Below are 24,930 nucleotides of genomic sequence, written 5' to 3' on the forward strand. Positions count from 1 at the left end.
ACTTTCAAATGCCTTCTGAAAAATGGCTTTTAAAGTATGATAAAGATGTGAAAGGTAGCACTGTTGAACCTTTCTGCAGAAGGAAAATCCCTCTTAGAATGTCATGTACTGCATACTGATGATTAATACACATTGTAATGGACCCATTGCAAAAGGAACAGGACCAAGAGAAAGGTGATGTAACTCCCACCTATAAAAATCTGCAAGGTTGGGGGCTGGAGAGGTGGCTCAGGGGTTAAGAGCACTGACTGCTCTTCCAGAGGTCCTGAGTTCAATTCCCAGCAACCATATGGTAGTTCACACCAATCTGTAATGGATATCTGATTCTGTCTTCTGATATGTTTGATGACAGTGACAGTATACCCACACACATGAAATAAAAAAAAAAATCTGCAAGGTTCCTCTTGTTAATTAATGAGTATGGGAATTTTGCTGGCATGTATATTTGTGTACCAAATCATGTATCTAGTTCTTGAGGAGACCAGAAGGTATCAGAGCCAGAGCCTCTGGGACTAGATTTACAGACAGCTGTGAGATATCACGCGGGTGCTAGGAATCAAACTCTGGTGTCTGCTAAGAACAGGTCGTGCTCTTAGCTACTTAGCCACCTCCACCTAGAGGTGTCTCCCCCCCCCCCCCAGACAGGGTTTCTCTGTGTAGCCCTGGCTGTCTTGGAACTCACACTGTAGACCAGGCTGGCCTTGAACTCAGAAATCCACCTGCTTCTGCCTACCAAGTGCTGGGATTAAAGGCGTGTGCCACTACTGCCCAGCTTTAGAATTTTAATAACAAGTATTAACTTGCAGTTTTACGCTTCTGTTAGTTTTTGAAAATGAAGTCTCACTGTGTAAAACTCACTAGTATACCAGGCTGTCCTGGAACTGGGAGATGAGCCTGCCTCTGCCTCCCCATGCGGGGAGTAAGGGAGTACTCCACCACACCTCACTTTTATGCTGTTTTAAAAGAATGTTCTTATTACATGGAAACTCACTGAGTTGAGTATCTGAGAAAACAGGTTTAGTTTTTCTCCTGTCATTTCCAATAAATTTTGCTCTTAAGATGGCCTTTTCTGGCGGGCGGTGGCGGCACACGCCTTTAATCCCAGCACTTTGGGAGGCAGAGGCAGGCGGATTTCTGAGTTCAAGGCCAGCCTGGTCTACAGAGTCAGGACAGCCAGGGCTACACAGAGAAACCCTGTCTCAAAAAACAAAACAAAACAACAACCAAAAAAAAAAATAAAAAGACAGCCTTACTTCTGTGAACCAGGTACCCTAATCTCTCCCTGGAAAGGCATTTTCATAAAAACAAAACAATAAGGAAACAACTCCCCCAGACAAAACACATTCAGATCAAAGGCAGGACATCTGCTGTAGCCAGTGGTCTGTAATGCCAGACACTAGGAGGCTGCGGCAGGAATGACCTGGACACTGGACACTGAGGAGGGTCAACCCCGAGACCTCCACTCAGTGTGCTGAGGCTCAGCTTCACTGCAGTGCTTGCTTAGCATAGAAACAGCTGTAGGGGCAGGGAAGATAGGACGGTGTAGGGCAGGAATTCATACCATTTGCTGGTACTTGTTTACATTTTCCTGAAGCGTATTGAGTAGAAAATTCAAGATTCTTTCCATGTTCTGCGTTAATGTTTGCTGAATATCCCTTCTTCTTTGAGTGGGGAGTGTCTGAAAGGTCACTACATCTTCAGCCAGTCGCAAAAGGATGAACATCACTAATTCCCTCTGGGTTTCCTAGGCCAATAGAAAGAGACTAGTTTACCAAAATCATTTGATTAAGTACATAGGCCAGCAGATGGCCTGATAAGACCACGGGCAACTACAAAGCAAACCCTTCAGTCTGCTCTAACACAAGCACATGCAGCCAGCACATATGTGCTCCATACCCCTTGCCTGGAGAGAGTATCCAACTCCATGAGCATGTCAGGCCAGTGCTGCGGCCACTCTCGTTTGATCATCTCTACCACAATTCTAGACAGAACATCTTTAATGTGGTTCTCTTCCTCCAAAATACTCAGTGTTCCCTGAAAAAGAATGAGATTATGAAGACTGTAAGATTTGATTTCTAGGTATGAAAACTGCGCTATATAGACACAGAACGCTTGGACTTGGAACGCAGCCCCATTAGCACAATATTTGCTAGAGCCCAGGGTCTGAGCCCTAGTAGGACATAAACTTGAGTGTGGTGGGACACACCTGTAATTCCACATAGAAGAAGTGGAGATAGGGCATCAGAAGATCAAGTTCTCCTCTGAGCCAGTGAGATGGCTCAACGGGTTCAAAGTGCTTGCTGTGTAAGCCCGGTGACCTAAGCTCAACTCCTGAATCCATGGTGGAAGGAGGAGCAGACTTCTGAAAGGTGCTTTGAACCTTCAGTGATGCCCTGTATTATATGTCTGTACACAGCAAGTTTGAGGCCAGCCTGAGCTACATGAAACCCCGACTCAAAAAAGGAGGCTGGGGCCAGAGCTGATGACCTCAGTTCCATCCCTGGGACCCAAATGGTTAAGGAGAGAATTGATTCCCTCAAGGTGTCCTCTGATCTCACAATACATGCCAAGCACTCACCACACCCAACCTTCTACATCAACAGAAGCAGCAGTAATCACCAGGTCTCCTTTGAACCTAAACCTGTTCTCCATGTCTGTGTCACCTAGCCTGCATTCTCACTGGTCACTAATAAATAGGTAATAAATAGCTGTCACAGAGCCAGGAAAATGCTGCTGTTCTTATTCATGAGCTGGAGAGACTTTCATATTGTCACATAGTTCTGAAGGCCAAGGCGGAATACAGAAAAAGGAATATACTGGAACATGATACATTGGAGGGTACCCAGGGGCGCTCCAGTCCCAGGAGCTCTAGTAAAAGAGAAAGATACACTATCACTGTCTTCCAAGAATTTTAACATTAACATTGATGAGTAATCAATTAATCTCCTTTGACTAGTAAATTATAAGTCTTAACCAGTTAAACTAATCCATAAGTTGACAAAGCATCTCTTTCCCATTAAAAGTTGGCAAGGCCAAATTGTTAGTGCCTGCCTATAATCCCTGCACACAGCAGTGTCAGAAATTCAAGTTTATTTTTAGCTACACAGCAAGACTGAAGCTACTCTGTGCTTCATTCAACATTACCTCAAAAAGCAGCCTCCCTAAATATTCAGGAATCTCCTTTCATGCCCTCTGTTATGAAAGAAAAGATAAGACAGGCATGGTGGCTGATGACTGCAACCCCAGCATGCAGGAGGTTGAGGCAGGAGGTCTGCTTTCAAGGGAGGACAGATGGGGTACATAATGAAGTCCTGTTTCAAAAAAGGGAAAGTCTGGCCCAGCATGGTGGCGCCTACCTTGAATCCTAGAAGGATGATATCATCCAGACTACAAAGTAAGCCAGTAGAGTTTTGGTATGTTGCTATGTATTATGATGCTAAATATTGGCCACCAAGGTCTGGTTGCCCCCAGGATCAAGGAAATTCTCACATCCACTAAGTGATACTATTTAACCCTGCTCCTTAATTTAAAACCATTGGTTGAATAAAGATGCCGACCGCCTATAGCTGGGCGGGAGAGGGAGGGAGTTTCGGTTCCTGGACTTGGGGTCTGAGGCAGAGATCATGAGGGAAGAGGGAAGAAGGAGGAGGGACGGCAAGTTATAACTCGGGGTTATCAATGGGGAAATAGACATACTAGCTTAGAGGGAAGATCTGCCCAGCTCTCAAAGGTCTATCATAAATATAAAGGTTTCGTGTCTTTTATCTGGGAACTAAATGGTCAAAGGTAGGGCAGAAACTTCCAATTAATATTAATTATTACTACTACATGAGACTGTCTAAATTAAAGAACTAAAAATGTCATCAATTTATAGCACATTTGAAGTCTTAATAAAGGTTGAAACAAGTACATTCTATATGATTTTCACCACATGTATCACAGCTTAAAAGTTCAGCTTAGATAAAAGGAAAAAAGATACAAAGTGAATGGTGTTACAATCATCTACTTTACATCTACGAATCTTATTTATTTTTAGGCAGGGTCTCTCCATGTAGCTTTCATTGTCTTGGCACTCACTTGTGTAGACCAGTCTGGCCTCAAACTCATCAGCATCTGCCCACCTCTGCCTCCCAGGTCCTGGGATAAAAGGTGTATGACACCACATCTGGCTATATCTAAGAATCTTCCTCACTCATCTTTCATCTCTTCTGGTCTCGCCTTCATGTCACCTGGTCTGACCTGTGGAAGTCATGACTGTTTACACAGCTGTCAAGGAAGACAAGTCTCCCAATAACCCTTTGCTCACATTTGCAATCAGCTCCATGACACTGTTCTTCAGATAGACCTTCTCCAACCGAGACATGCTGTTCCATCGAAACCTGACCAAAACAGAAAACCAACAGAGTCATGTCAGAGGCCTTCTCTTCACAAGAGAATATCTGTTTCCTGCTTTACACTAGGTTAGAGGTTCTATTAAGAAATTATACCTTGCCGGGTCGTGGTGGCGCACGCCTGTAATCCCAGCACTCTGGGAGGCAGAGGCAGGCGGATTTCTGAGTTCGAGGCCAGCCTGGTCTACAGAGTGAGTTCCAGGACAGCCAGGGCTACACAGAGAAACCCTGTCTCGAAAAAAACTAAATATAAATAAATAAATTAATTAATTAATTAAAAAAAAAAGAAATTATACCTTGACCAGATGTGGTGGCACTCACCTTTTATCCTAGTACTCCTGAGGCAGAGACAGGCAGCTTTCTGAGTTCAAGGCCAGTTGGGCTACAAGGTGAATTCTAGAACAGCCAAGGCTACATTGAAACTGTCTCAAAAAAACAAATTAAGCCAAACCAACCAACCAACCAACCAACACCTTTAAAAAAAAGAAATTATACTTCTGAGGATGGCGAGGTGTCTCAGTGGTCAGAGGACCTGAGTTTGGTTCCCAGCACCCATGGTTCCCAGCACCCATGGTTCCCAGCACCCATGTGGGCAGTGCAGAAACATCTATAATTTCCAGGAGGATCAAATACCTTTGTATTTGCACTTACAAGCACATACCCACACAAGTACACATTATTGAACTATAATAAAATCTTAAAAAGATTCTTGGTGTCAGAGAGATGGCTAAGTGGTTAAGAGTACTTGCTGCTCTTGCAGAGGAATTGAGTTTGGCATTTAATCATACCTATAACTCCATTTCCAAGGAATCTAACACCTTCTTCTGGTCTCTGTAGGCACCAGGTACATACATGATGCATATATGCATATATATGTGTTTTATATATATACATATATATGTATATATATGCATATATATATGTACACACACACACACACACACACACACGTATGTATGCATTTATATGGGAATTATGTCACAAATCAGCATTTCTCCATCTAGCCATCTGCAATAATACAGTTGCTATTCTTTTCTCTTTTTTTGTTTTTGGTTTTTTTGTTTGTTTGTTTGTTTGTTTTTTCGAGACAGGGTTTCTCTAAATAGCCCTGACTGTCCTAGAACTCACTCTGTAGACCAGGCTGACCTCGAACTCAGAAATCCGCCTGCCCAAGTGCTAGGATTACAGGCATGCACCACCATCGCCCGCCAGTTGCTTTTCAAAAACAAACAGCTGGGCAGTGGTAGCGCACATCTTTAATCCCAGCACTTGGGAGGAGGCAGGCGGATTTCTGAGTTTGAGGCCAGCCTGATCTACAGAGTTCCAGGGCTACACAGAGAAACCATGTCTCTGAAAAACCAAAAAAAAAGGAAAAAAATAAAAACAAAACAAACAAACAAACAAAAAAGTTTTTCTGTTTCTTTTTAAAGTTTGGTTTCTTGAGAGAGACAAAGTTTCCCTCTGTAGCCCTCTATATTAGAACTATGTAGCCCAGGAGGCCTGAACTTGTAGCAATCTTCCAGCTTCAGTTCCTCAGCCCTAAGCATATAAACAACCGACCATGCCTGGTTTGTTGTTATTATGTGTAACACACTTTACAGATGACTTCAGAGTTCAGGGCATATTCTGTTCATTTCTAGTCACTGGAGAAAGCACCCAGGTGGCCATGAAAGGGTAAAGAGCTAGCTGTTCCATCAACAGGCTCCAGTGACAGTGACTGAGTTCCTTACTTGACAACGTGCTCCAGGATCTGAAGGCCAAAATGTCTGACGATAGCAATTTGAGTCTTTTCAGCCAGCTTCAAGCCGCATGGGACACAGATGGGGCACTTTTCTTTAAACTCTTCACAAAACTGAAAGAAAAAAGGTTAACATTTCCATGGGGAGGCATGGGGAAACTAGGAATCCTAAGGATAGTCCAACCTTACGAGCTTGTGTGCTACTGGGAACTGAGCTTCCCGTGTGGAGGCAAGCGTGGTACCACTCAACTCTACCCTCGGCCTCCTCTCTCCAGTATGAGTGCGCAGTACTTTACGCATATGTTAGTGGATGCTATAGCTGCACATGGAAGCCAGAGACTGAACTTGAATGTCTTGCTCTAGCTGCTGTCCTGTGAACCTGGAACAAGGGGTTTGCCTGGACTGGCTGGCGAGCAAACACAAGGATTTGTTTGTCCCTTCTTCCCCACACCTGTATCATGATTACAAGCATGTCACCCTCTAAGCCATCTCCCAAGGTTGTTCTGTTTACTTTTTTTTGAGAGACGGTCTTACTAAGTTGCTCAGATAGGTGTTTAACTTTTGAATCTGCCCCCCCCCACATGCCTTAGTCTCCCCAGTAGCAGGGATTACCTGCTGTCCTTTTAAGATGTGAAAATCTAGATTAGTAATACTGACACTCTCCATTTAGATATTAGTCATGCTAATACTAAAAATAAACTGGATCTAAAGGAGTAAAAAAAATGTTAGCTATATACCCATACAAATAGAACGTCAATCCCTAGAATTAGCTTTAAAAACAACGGGTGCCAGGAATTGACGGTGAGCAAGCAAATCTGTGTATCACCTGAGTTTAGGTCACAGGCCTGTCAGGATCACTGTGGTGCTCTATTTCTTTGCCTATGTAAATCCTTCACAATAAAAAACAAAGAGAACGGAGTTGTTTGATTCCAAATTATGTTGGCGCTCACTCTAATGAAGAAGAAGCTCAGTTCCTGGTATTAGCGTTCCCAATAGCAAAACCTGAGCTAGACCCTGGGGTAGAGAGCACCCGGGACCCAAGAAAACTACTTCCAGGAAACCAAAGTGCCCCCGTGCAAATGCAAAGCCAGTGGTAAAACTTATCTTCGCGCAAAAATAGCCTTAGAATATCTCACAGCTACAAACATGGGAGGAGCGTTACAAATCAGTCCAGAGATGCCCAAGACTCGAAAGAGATACAGGTATGTAAGGATGTAAGAAAATGGACACTCGGGGATCTAGATCCAGCAGCCCAAGTCTGGAGTAATCAGCAGGGAAGAATGAGAGTGGCACTGGGGCAGGAATTTGCACGTGCGCTCCCCGAACGCCAGGGAATGTGGGGTTTGCCCCGGCGTCAGAGCCTGCGGTGGTGGAGACCGCGGTGTGATCTAGAGTGAAAAGAAGTGAGGAGCGGACGAAAGAGCCACTGAGAAATGGCTAGGGAATGTGCAACAGTTAGGGACCCTTGCGTGCGATGCAAAGGCAAGCGCGCAAGCAAGAGAAGACTCAAGTTGGAGGAGGTGAGGGCCGCGACCAGAAGCCACCCTCCCCACAGGGAGTGGGAGGTTCAAAGGCCGCAGAGGCGGGAGACGAACTGAGATTGGAGAGGCCGTGAGGGAAGCCTGGGATAGGGGTCTCGGGGCAGGCCCAGGCCGCCAGGACCCCAGCTACCTTGAGGGCTTCCAGCCGGTAGCGCTGGGTAGAGCTGGGGTCCATCATGACCGTCACCGCTTTCACTAGCTCCTCGCACAGCGCGTTCACTTGCTCCATCTCCATGGTTAGAGCCGGGAACACCAGCGGTGTCCCGGGAGCACGAGGTACGCACGGTTCCCCTGACCGGACCACACGTTGATATCGGGCCGCGGCGGGCTGGGGGTGGGGAAACGGGAGGAGGAGCGTATGTACCAGAGGTTGGAGCTGGGAAGAACCCAGCGCCGCGCATGCGCCGGATCCGGCACTGCGCTTGCGCGCACGGAAGTGGCGGCTCAGTGTGACGGTCGCGCCTGACTGGGCGGGGCTGGAGACGGAAGTTCTGCGGTGCGCAGGCGCGTCAACCGTCTCTGGTAGCGCGCGCGGTGCTGAACTCCAAATTTCCTCTGGGCTTGCCGTGGGGCGTAAACCTTCAGGTTGTGAGGGCTGTTTGCTCGGCGGGATCCTAGGGGACCTGCTCAGTTCTCTGTCGTCAAAGGCAGTAAGACCCTCTGAGAATCCACTGACCTGCTCCTGGGAAGGCGACGACATCCTCTAGACGCTGTCATTTCCCTTCAGTGGACTCAGCCCGGAGCCCGCAGCATCGCTCCTGGCAGTTTTGACAGGTGTCTGTCCCCTTGGTAAGAACCTTAAAACGCGGTTCGGGATCGCTGCGTCGGATTGCGTTTGAAGCCTTGGCTGTCGGTTTTACTTGGAGTGACTGGGCCGAAGTGACAAACATGCTTCCTGGAAGAGATGTCTCCTAAGATGTCTCTAAGGAGAGTTTTCTTGTAGAAAGAATTTTTCTTGTGACTTCCTCTTCACCCGTACATATTTTCTCTCGTGCGTGTTACTACGCGACCGACTCCAAACGTGCTTTGTACAGGGTGGGATGCACCGAGATGTTTGAAAATGCATCCCATTATACCTCTAGGAGGCTGAGGCAGGAGGATTGCTTCCAGTTTGAGACCAGACTATGCTGCAATGTGAGACCCTGCCTCACAAAACAAAACCAAATAGAAAAGCCAAACACTAATTTCGTAGTCCTTTACGTTTTGGCATTGTATAGATCTTTTGCCAATACATAAAAGTACAAAAGGAACACATAAAAGGCTTAAAGCTTCATTATCTCTTATCTTGAATATGTTTTATGGGGTGTTTTTTTCCACTTAGTAAATTGTTGCGGTTTTTTTTGTTGTTGTTGTTGTTTTGTTTTGTTTGTTTTTGTTTTTGTTTTTGTTTTTCAAGACAGGGTTTCTCTGTATAGCTCTGGCTGTCCTGGAACTCATTCTGTAGACCAGGCTGGCCTCGAACTCAGAAATCCACCTGCCTCTGCCTCCCAAGTGCTGGGATTAAAGGCATGCGCCACCATTGTCCAGCAAATTATTGCTCTTAAATCACAGCTTTGTGTCCAGTTTTACCTCTGACATTTATATCGAATATGGTACTTATCTTGTATTGATTGTGACATTGCATTTGCCATTTTCTGGCTTTATATGTTCCAGTACTACAGAAAAGCCACTTAGAGCAAAGGGATGCCTGACTTAAGTGTAAAAGGCTTTTAAACTTACTATCATTTTGTTTTAGGTGAGGAATTAGATTTGTGTGGTGTTAATGACTTGAGCATCCAATATTTTCTTAATTATTTGTTTTCTTTACAGTACTATTGCAGCTTTATAGTAGTAGTTGGTTGGCACTGTTTTCAATGTGATTGTTCATTTGAAAAATAACTTTAAAGTTACAGTTGGATGCTAGCTCACTCATCTGTATAACCGGTTTCTTTTAGTTAAATCATGAATTTCCTGTGTTTCTGTAAAACGTATTCTTTGTGATAGGCCATTGGTATGCAAAGCTACTGCATATTGGAATTGTCTTGAGAACCTTTAAAAACCACGATGTTATGACAGTGGTGGCATGTACGTGTGATCTCAGCATTTAATGGGAGGAGCAAAGAGCTCAGGTTCATCCTTGGCTACAGAGCAAGTTTTGAGGCTGATTTAGACTACGTGACATTCAGAACCATTCTTCAAAACAAAAAGAAGTTGCACAAAATAGAAAATCACTGAAAGCCGAGCAGTGTTAGCCCATGCCTTTAATCCCAGCACTTGGGAGGCAGAAGCAGGTGGATTTCTGAGTTCGAGGCCAGCCTGTCTATAGAGTGAGTTACAGGACAGCCAGGGCTATACAGAGAAACCCTGTCTTGGGAAAAAAAATCACTTACCATCACAAAGTAGTCGTCACAGGTAGGATCTATTGATAGTTGCATAGTTATTGAAAAATTGCAGAGAAACAGGGTATTTACATAGTGTTAGATTATCCTCTTCATTTATGTGTGTCTGTGCTTTCTTCTGACTTTCTATGTAACCCAGGCTGGCCTTAAACTTTTTTTTTTTAAACATTTATTTATTATATATAAGTACACTGTAGCTGTTCTCAGACACACCAGAAGAGAGCATCAGCTCTTATTACAGATTGTTGTGAGCCACTGTGTGGTTGCTGGGAGTTGAACTCAGGACCTCTGGAAGAGCAGTCAGTGTTCTTAACTGCTGAGCCATCTCTCCAGCCCCGGCCTTAAACTTTTTGTCTTAGCCTCTTGAGTGCTAGGACTTAAGAAGTGTGCCACTATGCTCTATATGCAAATGTTTCTAAAAAGTATTTCAAGATTTAAAATTTGTTTGAGAACAGGTGTGGTGGCACACACCTTTAGCCCCAGTACTCAGTAGTCAGTTTGGATGACTTCTGTGAATTTGAAGCCAACTTGGTCTGCAGAATGAGTTACGGGGTAGCTAGAGCTACTCAGTGAGACCCTGTCTCACCAACACCCCCAGTTCTTCATGAATGCTATGATATTACATATACTTATTGTCTTTCCAAATTCACAGAAGATTGATTCCAAGATATTCTTCCTGGTATATGACCTATTTATGCCATTACATACATAGACATGCACACAAAGTTGTAGTCTTGAGAATGCTAGGAAAGAGCTCTAGCACTGAGCAACACTCCCCAAATACTTCAGATTATCACACCTAGCACCGTGTAAGTAGATACCCTGCACCCTAGCACTGTGTGAGTAGACACCCTGCACCCTAGCACTGTGTGAGTAGACACCCTGCATCCTAGAACTGTGTGAGTAGACACCCTGCATCCTAGCACTGTGTGAGTAGACACCCTGCATCCTAGCACTGTGTGAGTAGACACCCTGCATCCTAGGACTGTGTGAGTAGACACCCTGCATCCTAGCACTGTGTGAGTAGACACCCTGCATCCTAGGACTGTGTGAGTAGACACCCTGCATCCTAGGACTGTGTGAGTAGACACCCTGCATCCTAGGACTGTGTGAGTAGACACCCTGCATCCTAGCACTGTGTGAGTAGACACCCTGCATCCTAGAACTGTGTGAGTAGACACCCTGCATCCTAGCACTGTGTGAGTAGACACCCTGCATCCTAGCACTGTGTGAGTAGACACCCTGCATCCTAGGACTGTGTGAGTAGACACCCTGCATCCTAGCACTGTGTGAGTAGACACCCTGCATCCTAGGACTGTGTGAGTAGACACCCTGCATCCTAGGATTGTGTGAGTAGACACCCTGCATCCTAGGACTGTGTGAGTAGACAACCTGCATCTTTTAGAGAATGATGGGACATGTCTGTGTGCATTCATTGCATGATTCTTTTCCTGAATATTTTCACTCTGAGGTTGATTGATAGAGAACATTTTCTTCTCTTTTCCCTAAATTTATGTTTGAGATCTGTCAATCAACTAGAATACTCTTTGGTCTTCTCCCTATAGTGATGTACCTTGTGGGTGTCTTGTTCTCTTGTTTTAATTTCGTTTTCCCATGATTGATGAGGCTAAGTCCATTGTTAGGCGCTGTGATAGTTTGGGTGAAAACAGCCCCATAGGCTTGTCTGTCTGAATGTTTGGTCCTTAGTGGAACTGTTTGGGAAGAATTAGAAGAATGGCTTTGCTGGAAGATCTGTGTCACTGGGACTGGGGTTTAAGGTTTCAGCAGCCCACCCCCAGGCCCAGTCTGTGCTCTTTGTCTTTGGATCAACCACTGCTCCAGTACCATGCCTGTCTTCCTGCCATGGTGATCATGGACTAATCCTCTAGCACTGTAAGCAAGCTCCCAATTAAAGGCTTTCTGCTTCCTTGGTCATGATGTCCCTTCACAGCAACAGAGCAGCAACTAAGACAGGCAACTTTTGGCTATATGTGTATCTTTTACAAAATGTCTTTTCTTAGAATGAGTATCCAGATGTGATGATGCATGCTTGTAATCCCACCACTTGGGAGGTAGACGCAGGAGGTTCAAGGAGAGTTTGAGCCAAGTAGAACTCATTTATTTAAAGCTTTAAGTACTTATCACCTTCATAAAGTTATACTAGCTTGGGCTGGAGAGATGGCTCAGTGGTTAAGAGCACTGTCTGCTCTTCCAGAGGCCCTGAGTTCAATTCCCAGCAACCACATGGTGGCTCACAACCATCCATAATGAGGTCTGACGCCCTCTTCTGGTGTGTCTGTTTGTTTGTTTGTTTGTTTTTGGTTTTTTGGATTTGGTATTTTCGAGACAGGGTTTCTCTGTGTAGCCCTGGCTGTCCTGGAACGCACTCTGTAGACCAGGCTGGCCTTGAACTCAGAAATCCGCCTGCCTCTGCCTCCCAGAGTGCTGAGATTATAGGCGTGCGCCACCACCGCCTGGGTTTCTGGTGTGTCTGAAGACAGCGATCGACAGTGTACTCACATACATACAAAATAAATCTTTAAAAAAATTCTAGCTTATTCTAATGCCAACAGTAGATGATCCTTCATTCTTATTAGTTTTCACATTCTTATTATTGTAGCTCATCAATTAGAATATAAAGATATGGTAGTTATTGTTTTGAGACAGGCAGGGTCTTACTATGTAAAACTGAAAGATCTGCCTGCCTCTGCCTTCTGAGTGCTGAGATAAAAAATGTGTACTACTACCACACCTGGTAGAAATACAGCGGGGGTGTTTTGTATTTTAGATTAAGTCTTTTTCTGTTTATAAATGTCTTCCAGAAATAAATGGCTCCTGGACAGGATCGAGTGGTTGCTCTTGTAGATATGGATTGTTTTTTTGTACAAGTGGAACAGCGGCAAAATCCTCATTTGAGGAATAAACCTTGTGCAGTTGTACAGTACAAATCATGGAAAGGTGGTGGGTATGTATCATAATAGTGTCATGACAGGTTTGTGTACGTGTGTGTGAGTGTGTGTTTGTGTGTATATGCATGGGGAAGTCAGAAGTTGATATCTAAGGTCTTCCTCAATTGTTCTCCACTGTTTGAGAGTTTATCATTGAACCTGAAGCTCACTGAGTCAGTGAGGCTGTTGGGCCGGCAAGCTCCCGTCCCAGACCTAGGATTAAAGGCATATACTATTGCACCCAGCATTTTCTGTGGGTTCTGGGGATTCCAAACTAAAATCTACTTGTTTGCACTGAGGTATTTTATTGATTGAGCCATCTTTGCAGCCCCTCATAGTATGTTTAAGTATTTTTATATAAAAATTTTATATAAAAATATGAGTATTTTGTCCACATGTTTGTACCACCTGCATACAGTACCCACAGAGACCAAAAGAGGGTGTCAGATCCCCCTGGGACTGGAATTACAGACAGTTGAAGGCCACCCAGGTAAAAAGAGCAACCAGTGCTCTTAACCCGAGGCCCCACTCGTGTTTTAACCTATGGAAACTCAATAGTTCTGTTCTAGGTCTTGTTTCTGAGGATTCTGAGCTACAGTGTCTAGAACTGAACAGTAGCATCATATAACATCTTTAGTTTGTTTCCTTCTCTGCCCTCTAACTTTAGAATTATTGCAGTGAGCTATGAAGCTCGTGCATTCGGCGTCACTAGAAACATGTGGGCGGATGATGCTAAGAAGTTATGTCCAGATCTTCTCCTGGCACAAGTTCGTGAGTCCCGTGGGAAAGCTAACCTCACCAAGTAAGCAAAAAACATTGTAAAAGAACGTAGAGTTAGAATGTGTTTCCTGGGTATGTAGTGTGGCTCAGTGGTAGTCATTGCCTAGTATCCATGAGCTCCTAGGTTTAATACCAAGGAAATACTTTAAAAAAAAGTTACAGGTGATATTTGTTATTGCTAGCCTGCTGCTCCTTGCTTTATAAGCTGCTGTTTAAAGTAATATAAAAGCATTCTGTCAGCATCCTGTGTCTGAGTTAAATATTTCTTTTTAAAAATATTTTTATTAGATATTTTCTTTATTTACATTTCAAATGCTATCCCCTTTCCTGGTTTCCCCTCTTATCCTATCCCATCCCCCCTCCCCCTGCTCACCAACCCACCCACTCCCACTTCCCTGTCCTGGCATTCCCCTACACTGGGTCATGGAGCCTTCTCAGAACCAAGAGTCTCTCCTCCCTTTGATGTCCAACAAGGCCATCCTCTGCTACATATGCAGCTGGAACCATGGGTCCCTCCACGTGTACTCTTTGGTTGGTGGTTTAGTCCCTGGGAGCTCTCGGGGTACTGGTTGGTTCATAATGTTGTTCCTCCTATGGGGCTGCAAGCTCCTTTAGCTCCTTGGGTCTGTTCTCTAGCTCCTCCACTGGGGGGGACCTTGTGCTCGCTCTGTCCAAGAGTTAAATATTTCATGTGTACTTCAGTAGTAACAGTTTCATTATTGCTTTTAATAGTTCTTGCCTTTATGGAACCTTTATCATCTTCCATATTTAATAAATCAATTATTGGGGCTGGAGAGATGGATCAGCAGTTAAGATCACTGGCTACTCTCCCAGAAGTCTTGAGTTCAATTCCTAGCAAACATATGGTGGCTCAAAACTATCTGTAATAGGATCTTGATGCCATCTTCTGTACATACAGATAGAGCACTCATATATAAAAATAAACAGATCTGTTTTTTTTTTTAATTATTATGGGAAGATGAAAGATGGCCCAATGGTTAAGAACAGTTACTGCTCTTGCAGAGGACTTTAGGTTTCCAGCATCCACACTGGGCAGTTCACAATTGCCTATAACCCCAGCAATAGAGAGATTGGAGGCCACAATAGAGAGATTATACGCCCACACATACATAATTTAAAAAAACGTTAATTCTTTTGTTTTTTTCAAGACAGGATTTCTCTCTGTATCCCTGGCTATCCTGGAACTCGCTCTGTAGACCAGGCTGCTCTTGAATTCAGAGTTCTAATTGCCTCTGCCTCCTGAGTGCTAGAATTGAATTTAAATCTATATGGCCCAGCAGTTGTTCCTTCCTGGAACCAATATGGTAGAAAGAGAGAAGCAGCTCTTGCGTGTTATCTTCTGACATACAAGCAAGTGTGCACATACACATGATAGATTGATTGGTATGTAGGTAGCTGGGTGGCTACGGCGACAGGTAGATAGAACAGTTATCATTAAAACGTCAGCCGGGTGGTGGCGGCACACGTCTTTGAGCCCAGCCCTTGGGAGGCAGAGGCAGGCGGATTTCTGAGTTCGAGGCCAGCCTGGTCTACAAAGTAAGTTCTAGGACTTCCAGGGCTACACAGAGAAACCCTGTCTCGAAAAAACAAAACAAAACAAAACAAACAAACAAACAAAAAACCCAACAAAACTTCATACTGGGCCAGTGAGATGGCTCAGTGGGTAAAGATGGTGGAAGGAGAGAACCAATTCCCAAAAGTCGTCCTCTGACTTCCACACATATGCACAAGTACACACTCAGACATAATAAAACCATTACAAATATAATTGCACAAGGGCAAGAGAGACGCTTTAGTAATTGAAAAACTTTTGCTGCTCTTCCAGAGGACTCCAGGTTCAGGTAGCAGCACCAATATAGTTGCCCTTTTAGACTAAGGCCTTCTCTGGTGATCGTTAATGAAGCAGTTCTCTGAGATTAACTTTATCCAGGGTAGGTTTTAAGGCATACCCTTTGTTTTAGGGGTGAATCAAGGGTTATATAGTTTGGGGGATGAGAATACTCAGGGTGGAAAAAGGTCATTGTCTGAGAGCTAAGGTGCTGAGATGCCTCATTAGCATGGAGAGTTGTACTGGGTGCTATTAGCATGACTGACTACTTGTGACCATCTGGTTGGGGGGTCTCTGGTTTACATGCTCAAGGCAGGCATGGAAACAGGGAGGGGGTTAGCCCTATTCCTGCTGGTCTCAGGATGAGAGTGTGATCTCAGTTTTTGAGACTTTCAGGGTTTGAACATGCTCAACCCTACCTATTCCATGCCAGTTCCTCTGGTGGCATGGTCCACGTGTCCTGCACACATTATCATTAGTACACTATGTTGTATGGAATGGTATAGGCACCAGGCTTTGATCAATTGACAGGTGAACTGGAAGGCTAAAGATACAGTTGACAAGAGATAGTAGCTTTGGGGGGGGGGTGCTAGAAGGGGGATGCATGCCTTTAATTCAAGTACTCAGGTTTAATCCCAGTAATACAGAGGTAGAGGCAGGCAGATTTGTGAGCTTCTGTAATATATGTTGTTTGACTTCAAAGTTTGGGGAAAAGCACACCTCACTAACCTAAACAGAACCATTTATTTTAAAAACCTTTAGTAGTTGGTGTGTATGTAGCATATACCTGTAAATCCAGCACTTAGGATATGGACACAGGAGGATCTAAAGTTCAAGGTCAGCCCGAGATACCTAGTAAATAAGTTGGAGTATATGAGACTTTGCCTAAGAAAACAAAACAAAGCCTAAAGCAAATCTTTAGTAGATCATGAACAGTTGTGGATTTAGGATGTTTGGGAATGAGTATATAGGTCAAAGAGTTTAAAGGACCTGGCAATTTAAAATCATTTTAATAAAGATACCAGGTTATAAATATACTATTACAAAAACATGTTTTAGATTGGGTTTCCATTGCTTTGAAGAGATACCATGACCAAGGCAACTCTTATAAAGGACAACATTTAATTGGGGCTGACTTACAGGTTCAGAGGTTCAAATCATTATCTTCATGGTGAGAAGCATGGCAGCAGGCAGGCAGACATGGTGCTGGAGAAGGACCTGAGAGTTCTACATTTTGATTTGTGGGCCTCCTGGAAGAGACAGACTGCTCAACCTTGGGCGGAGCTTGAGCACTAGGAGCCCTCAAAACCTGTCTTCAAAGTGCTACACTTCCTCCAACAAGGCCACACCTCCTAACAGTGCTGCTCCCTGTGGGCCAAGCCTTCGCACACATGAGTCTATGGAAGTCAAACCTATTCAAACCACCACACATATGCAATAAGTACTTTGTAAAGTTTTTCAAATGTCCTTCAAAACAGTAACTTGCTTGAGAGGCTGTAAAGACATACAAACTACTACAATAGAGTATTTTTTTGTGGCTTGAGTATGAATGTACTTATTGTACACTGGTGTTTTTGTTTGGTTGGTTTTTTTCCTTTGGGGCTTTTTCCTAATGCAGAAAATGTTTGTAAGAGAAAAGTCAGATAAACAATAATTCTCATTTTTTAAAAAATTATTGGCCTCTTTTTCTTGTTATCATTGTTACATTGTTATTATTGTGATTATTGTTACAATATATATGTTACATATATACATGCATGTTTTCACATATACTCAGTCTGCATACGTTTTGTTTCTCATATACAACCTAGGCTACCTGCCCAAGAGTGGCACTGCCCTCAGTGAACTGTGCCTTCCCACAGCAACCATTCATTTAAAGAATGCCTCACAGACTACAGGCCAGTTGGATGATGGCAGTTTTTCATTAGATGTTTTCTCTTCCCAGATGACCCTAGCTTGTGTCAAGTTGACAAAAGATTTAAATAGATCTGTGATGACACATTCCCCTGAAGAAGGTGGCCCATCTCCCCAGATGTATCACCAAATTCTAGGCACTAGTCTTTGTAATTTGAATGATTGTATATTTAGAGTGATTGGCTTATATTACCCAAACACTATTGACTGAAATTGATAGTCCATAGTCCATCAGTCAATTTGTAGTGTGAGTTGCTGTCATAAAGATCTGGTCTGATGGGTGCCACGTTCTCTGTAAGATGTAGTTGTTTGAAGATAGACTCTGAAGTAAAAAATTGTTCAGTGTATATAAATAGGGAAGGGATAAGTGAACAGAGAAAGTTTCAGAAGGCGAGGCATGTCTTTCCTTTTTTCAAGAGGTTCTTGTCACAAAGGTGTATGTGTGTGTGTGTGTTCAGCATCTGCATGCTTTTTTAAACTTAGTATAATGCTAACATTGCATGAAAAGGCTTTCCTAGGATTCGTTCTTTTCCTTGTTTCTATTGCTTTTCTACCTATCCATTGTTAGCTTCACTTGTGTAATTATTACGTCTCCTTAAGCCACTTGCTACTTGCTTAAGGATATTCTTGTTCATTATGGAAAGGAGAACATGAGGTTAACAGCTACAAGTGTGTATCCACTTATTGCCTGCATGTGTGATCCTTATACTTAGGTACCGGGAAGCTAGTGTTGAAGTGATGGAGATAATGTCTCATTTTGCTGTGATTGAACGTGCCAGCATCGATGAGGCTTATATAGATTTGACCAGTGCTGTTCAAGAAAGACTTCAAAAATCACAAGGTCATCCTATCTCAGCAGACTTGTTGCCAAGCACTTACATTGAAGGGTTGCCCCGAGGCCCTCCAGTAGAAGAGACTGTTCAGAAAGGTACTTGTATAGCATCACATTACTTCTGCTTCCTGCTTTTGGAACCTGCTTTTCTTGGTTAAGCTGATTATTTTTAGAATGATTGAAAGGAAACTTAAATTACCACCCATATGTAACATAAAAAGATATATAAAAACTCTTATCTTTCTGGGTATTTGCATGATAGGAAACTGTAAAATTTTGATGATAGTTAATATCTCTTTAGATATATGGCTGGGGCTGTTTAGTGTTATCAATGGAAGGTAGAAGACTGAATAATTCCTTCATCTGTAGGTTAATTTATATTATTGTCATTTAGTTTTTTGATTTCTTTAACAATAAGCAGAATGAGCTTTTCATTTTTTACTTAACTTTATGTGTTTTGTCTGTGTATATGTTTTTGGACCACAGGTGTACAGTGCGGGAGGAGGCTCGAAGAGAGTATTAGGTCCCATGCAATTGCCATTACTGATAGTTATTGATAGTCGTGAGCTGCTATGTAGGTGTTGGGAATTGAACCTGGGTCCTCTGGAAGAGGAGCCATTGCTCTTAACTGCTGAGCCATTTCTCCAGCACCAGAATAATCTTTTAGAATGGAGGCCTTAGGAGTAGAGAGTTGTCTAATTTAAATTTTCCTCTCAAGAGAAGGGTCTTTTCTTTTTATTAATTTATTTACATCCTGATCGAAGCTTTCCCTTCCTCCTTTCTCTGTTGCCTAGGCTGGCCTCAAATTCTCTAACCTTCTCCCTAGTCATTGGAATTACTAGGATTACAGACTTGTGCTGCCACATGGATATTGCGCTAGAGACAAACCCGGGGCCTCCAGTGTACTAGCAAATGCTTGTCCTCTGCGTACATCTTCAAACCAAGTGGGAGAGTTTGAGGTGGTTGGGCCTGTGATGCTGTTCTGTGGGTGTCTTTTCTATGGCTCTGCAGGTACCATGACCAAGGCAACTTACAGAAGAGATTATCAGGCTGATAGTTTCAGTGGGTGAGTCCATGACTATCATGAGGAGCAAGGCAACAGTCAGACCATCATGGTGCTAAAGCAGCAACTGAGGGCTTACATGTTGGACAACAGCCACAAGGAAGAGAGACCTAACAAGGAGTGTCTTGCACATGAGCTTTTGAACCTCAAATCGTACCCTCAGGGACACACCTCTTCCTAAATTCTTCCTAAACACTAAAACTTGCACCATCTGGGGGCCATGTTTTCAAATATGTGAGCTTGTGAGGACTGTTCTCATTCAAACTCTCGCAGCAAGTCAAGGCACTTACTGCCTGATCTGAGTTCCATCCCTTCACTAAGAAAGGGAAGAACAGACTCCTGCACATTTCCTTGACAACTCCATGTGTGTGTTTTGGTGCACATTCCTCCTCTGACCTCTAAAATATTATATATTTTTAGAATTTATTTTTATTGTATATTCATTGGTGTATTGCTTGCATGTATGTCAGAAGCCCTGGGACTGGAGTTACAGAGAGGTGTGAGCCACCATGTATGTGCCAGGAATTGAACCAGGGTCCTCTGAAGTGGGCTCTGTTGGCTGACTACACAGTGGAAAATGAGAAAAAGAAAGCGTTAGTTAAATTCTAAGCTTTTATTAAAAAACGGCATTGGGAGTGGGAACCTTTGAGAAAAAAAGATGTGCTTGATTTTAGTTATGTTTAGTTTGGATTTTTATACAGTGATAAGCAGAAGCAGAATTATTCTGTCAGGAGGTGCAGTGAAGATAGACAGTGCTAAAGTGAGCTTAGGGCTGGTCAGAGAGAGATCTGCATGTATTCAGCGGAATCCGGTCAGATTGCAGGATTCCTAGTTCACCGAGGGGAAAACACAGAGGGGAAGTGTGGCTCCTTTGCTGTGGCAGCGCTGGGGAGATGCGGCAGACACTGCAGGGTGGCAAGGTTTCCTTCTGCCAACTCGTCTGACCCTCCTTGTCTATGGTGCTGGGACTTTTTCTTCTCCCAGGTCCTCTGAGTATGTTTCTTGCCCTGTACCTATCTCATTATTTCACCTGTAAACCAGCATGTCTGTATTTCCTGTGCATACATTTCCTTTGCTGTATAATCAAGTCTTATCCTATTTCACAACTGTGAGTTGGTGAATGATCATTAAGGTCACTATCATGAATAGTCCTAAACTGATTTATAAAGATGTTTTTGGTTGGATTTTAAACTATTCATATGGAATCATTCTCTAAAATAATGTAAATATTTATTTAAGTGAAAGTTGGCGCTTGAGTAAATTATGAATGTTTTCTGAGTTTGGTTTTGTTTTTGAGACAGAGCTTGATAGCCAGACTGAGCTGGCCTTGAACTTGCAGCGATCCTACTCTGTCTCCCTTCCTACTGTTGTGGTTGCAGTCCTGCACTGCCGTCCCTGACAGTTATGAGTGTTTTCTCCCTCCTGACTGCTGTGGTTGTAGGGTTTTTTTTTTTTCTTAATTTATTTTTTTTATTGAATATCATCTTCATTTACATTGCCAGTGGTAAAACCCTTCCCTATATCCCCCCTCCCCTAAGACTCCCCAACCCCTCCCCCTCCTCGCTCCCCTGCCTCCTTGTAAATGCCCCTTCACCCAACACATTCCGCCCCCCCTCCCCGTTTCCCTTTGTTGGGGTCTCTGTTGAGCCTTTACCTGACCAAGGACCATTCCACCCACTGATACCCAACAAGGCCTTCCTCTGCCACATATTTGGCTGGAACCATGTATGCCCCTTGGTTGATGGTTCAGTCCCTGGGAGTCTTGGGGCATCTGGGTGGCTGAAATCATTGTTCTTCCCATGGGGCTGTAAGTGGTTGTAGTTCTACACTGCTGTCCTCAACAGTTCTGAGTGTTTCCTAGTGAGGAAGAGTGTTCAAGAGGGAGCTTGAGCTGGGCATGGTGGCCCACACCTGTAATCCCAGCACTTGGGAGGCAGAGGCAGGTGGATTTTTGAGTTCCAGGACAGCCAGGGCTACACAGAGAAACTCTGTCTCGAAAAACAAAAACAAAACAAAAACAAAAAAAAAAAAAAAAAAAAAAAAGGGAGCTTGAGGAGCTTGGCGGCAGCATCAGGCCGGTCTCTGAGTTCGAGGCCAGCCTGGTACAGAGTGAGTTCCAGGACAGCCGGAGCTACACAGAGAAACCCTGTCTCAAAAACAAACAAAAAAACAGGAAGCGTAAGGAAGAAAATTTGAGGGAACATACTTTTAAATCACTGTTCATGGGCTGGTAGAATACATATCTAGCATGTTTGAATTATGGGGGTCCAGCCTTAGTACCTCAGAAATCAGTGAATTATTATTCATGAATAACTGTTAACAAAATATTTGCTACACATTATCACTCTAATTTTTCATAGAAGCTAAGGCTGCTGTAAATGATTGATCTTCTAAACCTTTGTATCTAGGGCTGGTGAAATGTCTCAGCAGTTAAAAGGACCCGCTGGCAAGCCTAACAATATGAGTTTGGCTCATGTGTGCATGGGCCACAAAGCGAAATGTAACTGTAAATAAAATGGGGCTGGAGCAATGGCTTAGTGGTTAAAAAACACTAGCTGTTCTGGAGGAACCCAGATTTTGTTCCCAGCATCCACATTGCTAGACTCATGAGCACCTGAAACTTGGGCTCCAAAGCATCCAGTACTATCTTCTGGCCTCTAGTGTACCCCCACACATGCTTCCAGTGACACATACATGGATAAGATTAAGTTTTGAAATGAAGTTGTATATCTTAAGTACCTCTTTTTGGTTTTTTGAGACAGAGTTTCTCTGTATATCAGAATCCTGGCTGACCTGGTCTCTCTTTGTAGACCAGACTGGCCTCAAACTCACAGATCCTCCTGCCTCTGTCTCCCAAGTGCTAGGATTAAAGGTGTGTGCTACCATGCCTGGCCTGGAACCAAATCATTTTGCATTGAATGGTAAATATATCCATGTGCTGCTTAATGTCAAGGATATGCTCTGGGAAATGTGTCACTGGATGATTTTATAGTGCAGACTTAGAGAAAGCTAGATCATACAGTCTACTACATGTTAAGTTCTGAGGCCATGTACTGTGACTTATGTAGTGTGCCCTCGAGCAAATATTATGTGATCCATGACTGAAAATAATTTAAAAAATGTTAGCCGGGTGGTGGTGGTGGTGGTGCATGCCTTTAATCCCAACACTTGGGAGGCAGAGGCAGGTGGATTTCTGAGTTCGAGGACAGTCAGGGCTACACAGAGAAACCCTGGGGGGGGGGGGGGGGGGGAGCTGAACGCTAAAAAAATGTTAACTGGGCAGTGGTGACTCATGCCTTTCCAACACTAGGGAGGTAGAGGCAGGTGAATCTCTTGAGTTGGAGGCCAGCCTGCTCTACAGTGGGAGTTCTAGGACAGCCAGGACTACACAAAGAAACTCTGTTTCAAAAGAACAAAAACAAGTAAACAGATGTCTAAGTGTGATCTCAACCTTTTTCAGAGGATATTCGAAAACAAGGCTTACTTCAGTGGCTTGGTTCTCTTCAGAGTGATGATTCCTCCTCTCCAGACCTAAGACTGACTGTGGGAGCCGTGATTGTGGAAGAAATGAGAGCAGCCATTGAGAGGAAGACTGGCTTTCAGTGTTCAGCTGGAATCTCACACAATAAGGTAAAGGCTGAGAGATGTCAAAGACAAGAATCAGTATTTGTAGTAAAGTACAACAAGGATATTAGTGGATATTTAGAGTCTATGTTGAGAGCCAGCGGTGGTAGTACATGTCTGTGCTTCTTCCGTTGGGGAGGTAGAATAAGTGTATTTTTATTTTGTTTCTTGTTTTGGTACTGGTAAGATGGTTCAGTGGGTAAAGGTACTTGACACCAAGTCTAGAGCCCTGAGTTCTGCCCCAGGACCCATGGTGGGAAAAGAAAACTAAGTCCTATGGGTTGTCTTCTGGTCACATGTGTGCAACACCACCACAAGTGTGATCAAAAAAATACCTTAGCTACACTGGGCCATGGTGATCCATGCCTTTTATTCCAGCACTCAGAAGGCACAGGCAGGTGGATCTCTGATTTCAAAGCTAGCCTGGTCTACAAAGTGAGTACCAGAACAGCCAGGGCTACACAGGGAAACCCTGTCTCGAAAACAAACAAAAACTTAACTAAAATAAAATTCATGTTGAGACTCAAATAAAAACATAATAATATTACTTGACATTTATTAAGTATTTTCCTAAACAGCAGCCTGAAAGTTGTCAAAAAATATTTTTTTAATGACAGAATTCTCTGTGCAGAAAAGCAGAGGCTTTGGACTCATATATAGCCTATTGCTTTTATTTTCCCTTGCTGTATATTTGTGTTGTTCTTATTTTGTCTTGCATTTTTTAACTTTTTGAGCCAAGATCTCATGTAGCTCAGGCTAGGCCTGAACTTCATGTGTACCCAGAGTCTCTCTGATCTTCCTGTCTCTACCTCCCAAAGTCCTGGGATTGTAGGCCTGTGCCACTACACTTAGCTTTCTTGTTTCCTTATATGGAAGTGCCTGGATGTGTTATGCTTCTGTCTGTTCCTCTCATCTATACATGTGTGCATGTGTGTGTAGCTATGTTTGTATGATGTGTGTGTGTGTGTTATTACCCCTGTGCTGTACTTCTTTTGAGGCAGGGTCTCTCTCTGAACCTAAAACTATCGTGGTTTTGGAGGAGAGGGAGCTAGGGCAGCTGCCAGCAAGCCCCGAGGTCTTTCTGTCTCTCCCCTCCAATGCTGGGGTGCAGGGGTTGGCAGGATTATGCCCGCTGGTTTCAAACTGCAGTCCTCAGACTTTAGAGCAATGGTGACAATAAGAGAAAGGCTGTGGTAAATTTTAATTTGGACTAGTATTTTTACAATAGGGAATACAGATAATTCTCAGTGTTCCAGGAGAATAATACCTGACTTCTAACTAACAGGATAAAGTGCAGTGAGACTGGGACATCCATCAGCCAGCCAAGGCTCCGTAACTGAGCAGTTGCTGGCCAGGCTGTTGCCTCCTTTCCTCCCTCTAACAGAAGGAAGTTGCTAAGCTGCACAGAAGAATTTTCTATTTTCTGGATATATGGAAGGAAGAGAAACAATATTTCTAATGTAATAGAAATCATACTAAATATCATTTTGTTGAAGTTACTAAAGAATTTTACTAATAGTTGGGCATGGTGGTGCATGCTTTTAATCCTAGCACTTGAGAGGCAGAGGCAGGTGGATCTTTTTGAGTTCCAGTCCAGCCTTGTCTACATAGTAAGTTCAAGTGCAGCTAGAGCCAAATAATAGAGAGACTGGCTTCTCTATAGCAGTTGTCCTCAACTTATGGGTCATGACCTCTTTGGGGGTTGAAAGACCCTTTCACAGGGGTTGAATATCAGATATTCTACATTTCACATATTTACATCACAAGTCATAACAGTAGCAAAGTAGCAACAAAAATAATTTTATGGTTGGGAGTCACCACATCATAAAGAACTATATTAAAGGGTTGTAGCATTAGGAAGATTGAGAACAA

The 24,930-nt window shown here is 43.5% G+C and overlaps 2 protein-coding genes across 4 annotated transcripts in view; one reads left to right on the top strand and one right to left on the bottom strand.

Moving 5' to 3' along the window:
* Xpo5 (exportin 5) overlaps positions 1-8,042 on the bottom strand; it is a 39,543-nt gene extending 31,501 nt beyond the window's left edge. Inside the window, exons 1-5 of the mRNA XM_052192112.1 lie at positions 7,801-8,042; positions 6,122-6,243; positions 4,307-4,379; positions 1,897-2,034; positions 1,562-1,744 (exon numbers count right to left, since the gene is read on the bottom strand). Coding sequence (XP_052048072.1) covers positions 1,562-1,744; positions 1,897-2,034; positions 4,307-4,379; positions 6,122-6,243; positions 7,801-7,905 — 621 coding nt within the window. The 5' untranslated portion in view covers positions 7,906-8,042. The remainder of the gene's footprint in view (positions 1-1,561; positions 1,745-1,896; positions 2,035-4,306; positions 4,380-6,121; positions 6,244-7,800) is intronic.
* A 124-nt stretch (positions 8,043-8,166) lies between these two features.
* Polh (DNA polymerase eta) overlaps positions 8,167-24,930 on the top strand; it is a 40,644-nt gene continuing 23,880 nt past the window's right edge. For 2 of the 3 annotated variants that reach the window (XM_052192116.1, XM_052192117.1), the window contains exons 1-5: positions 8,167-8,459; positions 12,871-13,013; positions 13,664-13,798; positions 18,253-18,467; positions 22,895-23,064. In XM_052192116.1, the coding sequence (XP_052048076.1) occupies positions 12,877-13,013; positions 13,664-13,798; positions 18,253-18,467; positions 22,895-23,064 (657 nt within the window). In that variant the 5' untranslated portion in view covers positions 8,167-8,459; positions 12,871-12,876. Of the gene's footprint in view, positions 8,460-12,870; positions 13,014-13,663; positions 13,799-18,252; positions 18,468-22,894; positions 23,065-24,930 lie in introns of those variants that run through there. The other variant, XM_052192118.1, reaches the window with a different exon arrangement.

The sequence above is a fragment of the Apodemus sylvaticus genome, chromosome 9, assembly GCF_947179515.1.
Source record: "Apodemus sylvaticus chromosome 9, mApoSyl1.1, whole genome shotgun sequence".
Lineage (NCBI taxonomy): Eukaryota > Metazoa > Chordata > Mammalia > Rodentia > Muridae > Apodemus > Apodemus sylvaticus.